The sequence below is a fragment of the Palaemon carinicauda genome, chromosome 38 (genome assembly GCF_036898095.1).
Source record: "Palaemon carinicauda isolate YSFRI2023 chromosome 38, ASM3689809v2, whole genome shotgun sequence".
Taxonomy (NCBI): Eukaryota; Metazoa; Arthropoda; class Malacostraca; order Decapoda; family Palaemonidae; genus Palaemon; species Palaemon carinicauda.
The window spans coordinates 42520316-42528221 of record NC_090762.1 but is presented as its reverse complement, the minus strand read 5'-3'; the positions used below and the strand labels follow the sequence as shown (position 1 = coordinate 42528221).

Genomic DNA, 7906 nt, shown 5'->3' with positions numbered 1-7906 from the left:
TAATCCAGATACAGTTGAATGAAAGTCTTTAAATGTTTTTAATGTCATAAGTAAGAAAACAAAGTCAGACCTGTTTAGTAATGTGAATAAAATAGTACTAAGTTAAGCGCAAGTCGGTTCCAGCAGTCGAACGAATAACTCAAGAAAATGGGAATTATAATTGGTTTTATTTTGGTGGCAGCTTCCCCGTTAAAAGAGTCTTTGAATCTGTTTCATCTCACAAGTAAGAAAATAAAGTCAGATCTGTTTAGCAATGTGAATAAAATATTACTTAATTAAGCGCAAGCCGGTTGCAGCAGTCGAACGAATAACTCACAGAAAACGGGAATTATATTTTGTTTTGTTTTGGTGGCAGCTTCCCCGTTACCTTGGAAACTCCAAAACAACCATGCTGACGTATGTTTCGTGACACAGGTTGACGTTGGTGGCTAATGTCAGTTGTCGGTGGCGATGCACGAAATGCGGTCATCATCCATAGATTGTTGAAACTGTATTGAAATGGTCTTTGCAATGACTTTCATAGTTTGCCCATTTTCAACTCGTGGACGCTTTCAACGTAAGAAGACGTTGCCATGAATGATGACCGAAACCATCGAAGCTGTAGAAAGGGAGAAACACTCCTGTCCCTCCAATATAGACGACGAAGATTCTGTTTCCTCAAGCTTTCAACAGACGATACTTGAGGAAGTGTTTACCTCGGATTACAATATCACTGAGAAAGGTAAGCCTCGGAGATGTCCAGTTCTACCTTGGTCTACTTGCCTAGAATATTTCGTGATACCGTTTTGGTCGATTTTGTTATTATCAGAGATATCAGGCTCAGACTAGGTTAATTATACAGGTTAGCTGTAAATGTAATGAAGTCGCGGGATGTATGTATGATAGCGGCCACCTGTATGTATTATTATGTCTAACTTAAATTACGGTAGTGTAAGGGGGTGTTAGTCCCCCACATTAAGTAAGTAGGTAAGGACACGGCTTGTAGGTTAGGTTAGGGGGGAAAGTTGAGGTTAGTTGATGTCTATTTTTAATCAACGTGTGAGGAACTGGCTGCTGAAATATAAAGGCTCCGAAGTAGCCTACATAGTAAATTATGGCCCAAACTTAGGGATATAATGTAGCTGATTCTATTAAAACTTAGCCTATTATGTCCACCTTATAGTATTATAGTATTCACTTATAGTCAGACGTGGGGAACACTACAACATCGTGTAGTATGTTTTTTCTGATATTACTGAAACATGTGTGTATTCATAATAAAGACGTCAATATTCATTTATGTATTTCATCTTTGGAATGTCAGTTATATAATCAAATGAACTACCTGTCAAAATTCACTGTTAGGTAAGGTATCCCTCTTAGTGTTAATTTTTTGAAATAATTTCTGGTTAATAGTTTCATTTTTGAAAAATGAAAATATTGTGATTTGTTTGTAAATTTTTCATATTGTATGGAATTCATTTTCAGGTTAGGAAGAATATTTTAACGATATCTAGTGTAATCCACTTACCTCTTTAGGTATGTGAATAACATTACTTGTCCTTATTATATTATTGTTTTGAAGGAGGCAGAAACACTTGGTTGGAAAAATGTCGTATTTTTAATGTTTGAGCAAAAATGAAAACAATCATCAAGGAACTTGGGTTGTATTATAGTTACGGTTGGAAAATGCTTTTCTACTAAAAACCTGGAGTTTCATATAGGAAAAAAAAAATCTGTTTTCTTCGAAAATGACGCATATTTTCACTGCGTATAAAAACCTAATTATCTAATGAATAATATCAATGGGGTTAGCGTGTGCAGCTCAGCATGTACTGTACCACTTGCCAGTACGTATGAGCTTGGTGTATTTTCTTGTTCTGCGAGTGAAATAAGCTCACGGCGCAGCAAAAACCATTAGATTTCTAAAAAAGATATTCCCGTTCTTAGATGGTCTAACGTGTTTTCGGTTATTTGCCGTTGAAATGAAGATCAAATTCAGTGAAAGCACATTATTTTCTACAGGAGAAACTGTTTCTGTTCAAAATGCTGTTCCGTCTGTAACTATAATTTTACCAGAACTTGTACAGTATTACTACCACATTCAACTTAGCTATTGTCCACTATAGTAGCAACAGTTAAGACTTTTTGAATTTCATTTTAGTGTTGATGAGATATCTACCAAAAATAACCTAAAGCTTATTGTCAATAGTGTTACATGTATGTGTAGATAGGTGATTGGACCTAATTTTTTTTGTAGGGAGTTATTGCAATTGGGGTTAGCATATCATGTCATTTAAGTAGATTTTGTCTGTATTTTTTTTCCTGACCCCTTGTCATTTAGAATGATTATAGTTCTAGAATTTATTATGGTATTTATGTAGGTTCTAAAAATTCTCTTAAGTTTTTAAGTATTATTCTACATTGTGCCTCGTATGTACAGTATATTGTATTTACTTTTAGTACTGTATTTATTTAGGTTACGGGTTACATACAATTTCAGATTTATGGAATTAACTGAATGAGGAAAATTAACTAATGAGAAATATGCATAAAATTTGTGTAACAAATAGTCTTATAGGTTATTTTGATTTATTACACTTGAATTCTTTTTAAATGAATATTATTTAGACTACAGTACAGTACTTATATCTAATGACAATTTAAGACTTTTTTTTTGCACTTTGTGCAACTTTTCTATAATACTTATATAGTAATTCATATCCATGTTCGGTTTCTTCTAGCTATTCATATTACCACAATTTTATGGTATATAGTAATACCACAGCCTGAGTTATTAATTGGTTCCAAGGAATCCGACGCAAGTTGATTTTTAACCTAGATCAGATTTGGACCGTGTAAAGTTACTAATACAGAGCCCCTATGGACATACTGAACACATAAAAGTACGGTACTTACAGCCAGCTATCATTTTATGAAAACCAGATATATTAATCAGCTTCCATGTAAAGTGCAGTCCTTTATTGTTATCATATGTCTTAAAGACAGACATAAGTTTTGGTAAAACAGCGTACTGTAACTTTGATTTTATTTTTTATCAATATTTAAGGATAGGCGACGTAAAGTCAGAACTAACATATATTGAACCAATGTAAAGAAGAGTATTATTTTACATGTGACAAGGGTAAGAGCAGTAAGAGAAATGGGTCTGTTACTATGTTATTAAGAGTACTGATAAAGTCCTCTATTAGATTTTTATTTTAGATCAGATATCTTACAGTCTTTATATAAAAAAAAAACCGTGATAAGAACAGTAGTGTCAGGCTATTTAAGTAGTCTGTTCAAATTGGACTTACAAGATATTGCCTTTATGAAAATTAGGTCTATAATGCCTAGAGTTGTCTGTTGGCTGGTACAGTATCTTGGGTGGATAGATTTTTGTTGGCATTAAAAGAATCACAAGAAAGGTAAATGGTCTTTAAATAAATGCCAAACTCTGACAGGGATAATTTGTAGTGCTAAGAACACCATGATGTAGGCTTTAGGTATGCCATTACTGTTTTCACCTTAAATATTTTAGGCTAGGCTTTTGACTACTTAAAAGATGTTTAGGGCGAAAGAGTGTATTGGTGTACAGTATCTAGCCTACTTGAGCTATTATTATTATTTTTACTTTCTAAGCTACCACCCTAGTTGGAAAAGCAGGATGCTATAAGCCCAGGGGCTCCAACAGGTGAAATATCCCAGTGAGGAAAGGAAACAAGGAAAGATGAAATATTTTAAGAAGGGTAACAATAATAAAATAAATATCTCATATAAACTATAATAATTTTAACAAAACAAGAGGAAGTGATATAAAATAGAATAGTGTACCCTCAAGCAAGAGAATTCTAAACCTAAGACAGTGGAAAACCATAGTACAGAGGCTATGGCACTACCCAAGACAAGGATCAATGGTTTGATTGTGGAGTCTCCTCCTAGATGAGTCGCTTACCAGAGCTAAAGAGTCTCTTCTACCCTTACCAAGAGGGAAGTGGCCACTGAATAATTACAGTGCAGTAGTTAACCCATTGGGTGAAGAAGAAGTGTTTGGTAAGCTCAGTGTTGTCAGGTCTATGAGGACAGAGGAGAATATGTAAAGAATAAGCCAGACTATTCGGTGTGTGCGTAAGCGAAGGGAAAACGAACCGTAGCCAGAGAGAGGTATCCAATGTAGTACTGTCTGGTCAGTCAAAAGACCTCATAACTCTCTAGCAGTAGCATTAACATTATTCTTAAGGTAGGATGTGTTAGGATATGTAGAGTCCTTATTGCAAGGGATAGCATTTCAGTTTCAAGTAATAATTAACTGAATTGTAGCTGTTGGGAAATAAGATCTATGCACTTGTAAATTGATCACTAGTTTATGTAGGGTACTTGATGTTATAGCTGTAGTGTATGACGTGGTACATTTCTCATGTGACCATTGCCAGACAGTCCTGGTTATGCTGCCAGGGATCTTAATTTCATTAAGTGAATTTTTTAATAATTCAGAGTAAGCATTAAACAAAATTTATTAAAAATTCTTATTCTTCTTCTTCTTTGTCTACATATTTTCCTACTTCTATGTGGGGTCGATGTTTCTGGTCAGTTTTCTCCATTTACCTCTGTCCCACACCTCATCACCAGTTAATCCCTTTGATCTAAGGTCATCCTTGATATCATCTCAAAATACCTGCAATTACTGTAATATGACTAATACTACTGTATTATCAGCCAGTGGCAAGCATATCTTTGTTTAATCATAGCTTTTAGAATTATATTGATTTTAGAGGGAAATGTATGAGAGTTTGAACATATCCTACATGATCTTAAAAATTAAAGGTATACCAGCCTGAACAATAGCATACAAAGAAATTTTAAAAGACCAAGATCACTTACATTTATCTTTCTAAAAAATAACCATCCAACATTATGGTATGATTAATATACCTGCTTGCATTTGAAAGTTTCTGTAATCGTTGTTAAAGATTACGATTTGCAAGAGAACAGAAACAAATTGTTCATAAAAAGAGCTAGAGCACCCACCACAGTTGATCATTTCAATTGCTTGAACAGAATATTTCGAAAAAAATTATGCATTAAGCTGGATGAAATAGAGATTTTAAATTATGTCAGCGGTGAAGCAAGAACTTGCATATGATTTGCACAAAATAATTATGCATTGTAATTTAGCCTCCAAATTCGTAAACATGGGCAAAATAAGTGCCTTAATCTTGAATCATGATCATGAAGAACACCATGTGATATTAATGCTCGTTTTATTTCACTTGCTATTCATATAATTTCCCTTTAAAATTTTGAGATGGAGAATATCCTTACTCAATTTATTTTTTGTTCTAGGTCCTCGCTATTTATGCACTAAGCTTTATGTTGGATAAGTAATAATATATAGTGAATTACTGAGATCTCAAATTTCCAAAACAGAAAATGTAAGCTGCTGGATAAATGGCTATATTTTTGTACAATGCCCATCACCACGCTTTATGAAATATCCTGGTCAAATTAGCTGTGAGGTGTTAACCACTGTGTATATACAAGTAGAGTGGGTGCATTATCTCCCACATGCCTCATGCAGGTGGTGGCTGATTAAAATGACAAAGGGAAAGAAGGTAAATCCATCAAGATGTGGGTCCCTCGGTTGGCCTGATAAGTGTTTGTTTTCATTAAATTACAGACTACCAGTATCATACAGATTTACTTTCTGGGGAAAACTTTTAAGGGTGGCCGATTTTGTATCAACAGGGTTACTGTAACGTCTGTTTTACAGTTTCTTAAATCTTGTTTTTCATTTGATATTTTGTTGTTATTGCAAAAGCTTCGCCGACTCTTGTTTTGTGGGTACATATTTAACAGTTTTTGACGTTGTTTATAGTTTATATAGGACTTATCTGTTCTGACGTTGTTACTGTTTCAGAATGATTTATTGTTAACTCGTTCTCATCATTTATTTATTTCCTTATTTACTTTCCTCACTGTGCTATTTTTCCCTATTGGAGCCCCTGGGCTTATTGCATCTTGCTTTTCCAACTGGGGTTGTAGCTTGGCTAGTAATAATGATAATAGACTTAAGTGATACTGTGCTGATATTGATTTGAATTAATACTCGATGCGTTCGTATGTATCGTATGTAATAAAGTTAGCAGGTGTCCAGCAGGCTTATATGCTCCTTTCCTTTGCCACGTACGACAACTGGTGCGTGCATTCACATTAGTTTATATATAAATGTGAGTATGCTACAATTTTTAGGCGTGTCGACGAATTTCTTCAATTAAGTGACGTTGGTTAGCCACAAATCGTAAGATCACTACTTTCTTGTCATTACCATGTAGACTTCACTTTTTTTTTTTTTTTTTTTTTTTTTTTCATACGGCCGTTATATAGACCCAAACATACGAAACTTTACTGTGGAAATTAACTTTTATGACAGACCTGTTGTGAATTTAATTTTAGAACATTAATAATTGTTTTTTTTATCTATTGTGGACAGTTATCCATTGATAATGGTATAATAGGTTTGAACTATGATATACATTTTTTTTTCTAATTTAGTGATCCCGTCGATAGGTTAACTTTAATTTAAGTTTGGACAGAAATAGCTAATTACTGTGAGTGGATGCATGATATTTTACCTAAGGGAGTTTTGTGGCCAATTACGGGAAATTGTTAGGGATCCAGGCGGCTTTAATTTTGTATTTTTTTTCCCGTTCCCAAAATAGGGAATATGACTTAGAGAGAGAGAGAGAGAGAGAGAGAGAGAGAGAGAGAGAGAGAGAGAGAGAGAGAGAGAGAGAGAGAGAGAGAGAGAGCAAATATAAAGTTATTTCGGATCTTGTAAAGTTGGGTAACCCATGGGACCTCTTGTAAAGTTGAATAACCCAACAATCAAACTTGTAAAGTTGGATAACCTTATAATCGAACTTGTAAAGTTGAGTAACCTCATAAATAAAATAAATGATAGAAACAAAAAGTAAAATGTCAAATATTTATTTATAAATACATAAATGCAAGTTATAAATGCGAGTAAAAAGTTAAATGTCAAACATTTATTTATAAATACATAAATGCAAGTTACAAATTAATAAAATAAAATATGGGAAATCTATTCATATAAAAACAAAAACGATAAAATCTTAACTAATTTGATTTGTATTGATTAGCGATAGCACCACAAAAAGCAAAAAATGTATTAGTGCTATTTCTTTCACGCACATATATTCATGCAGATAAGAATTCAAGAATTCTCGTTTACAGCCACGCATGCTTTTAATATGTGCCTTTATTTTATTCCAATGGCTCTCTATTGCTTGCGTGTGCACACCAGTAGTTTTATCAACAAAGTTTAACGAATGATTGACTGTATAATGTGAGAGACCTAGTTCTTTTTCAATATTATAATAAGCCTTCCACTGATCACTATGTACAACCGTTTGAGGGTAAACAACTTCCCTAATTATTGGCAAGAGTGTATGTGCGTTTCGAGACTCGACTATTTCCATGTATCCTAACGACGGTGTTGTTGAAGTATCCACAATGCCAAAAACCCACAGGGGTTTGATTGGTGCCCGTCCTCTGTGAAATTTTGGGTTATGCGAAAAGCAAGACTCGTCAATCTGTACCGTTACACCAGACCCACCTAGCTTGATTGGATTGTTTTCGAAGTATTTAGAACACACCTCACGACAGAAATTATGGATATCAATGACAGTCACTCTTGAAAGATTCAGAAAATTAACCGAGTGAGTTACACTAGTTTGCTCGCACCAATAGAAAATAGCTTCAACCCACTTCTGCAATGAAAGTTTGGAACGGAAGAAAAATGATCCTTTGCGAATGCTTTCATATTGCTGATATTTCTCACAGTCTTTGAACAGGCACTTCCATGCATATTGATATTGTAGTACAGAACGGTTAGTCCATTTCATAT

The 7906-nt window shown here is 34.2% G+C and overlaps 1 protein-coding gene across 1 annotated transcript in view; it reads left to right on the top strand.

The window, feature by feature from the left end:
- Positions 1 to 361: 361 nt before the first annotated feature.
- LOC137630581 (centrosomal protein of 164 kDa-like) overlaps positions 362 to 7906 on the top strand; it is a 248136-nt gene continuing 240591 nt past the window's right edge. Inside the window, 1 exon segment of the mRNA XM_068362144.1 lies at positions 362 to 721. Within this exon segment, the coding sequence (XP_068218245.1) occupies positions 577 to 721 (145 nt within the window). The 5' untranslated portion in view covers positions 362 to 576.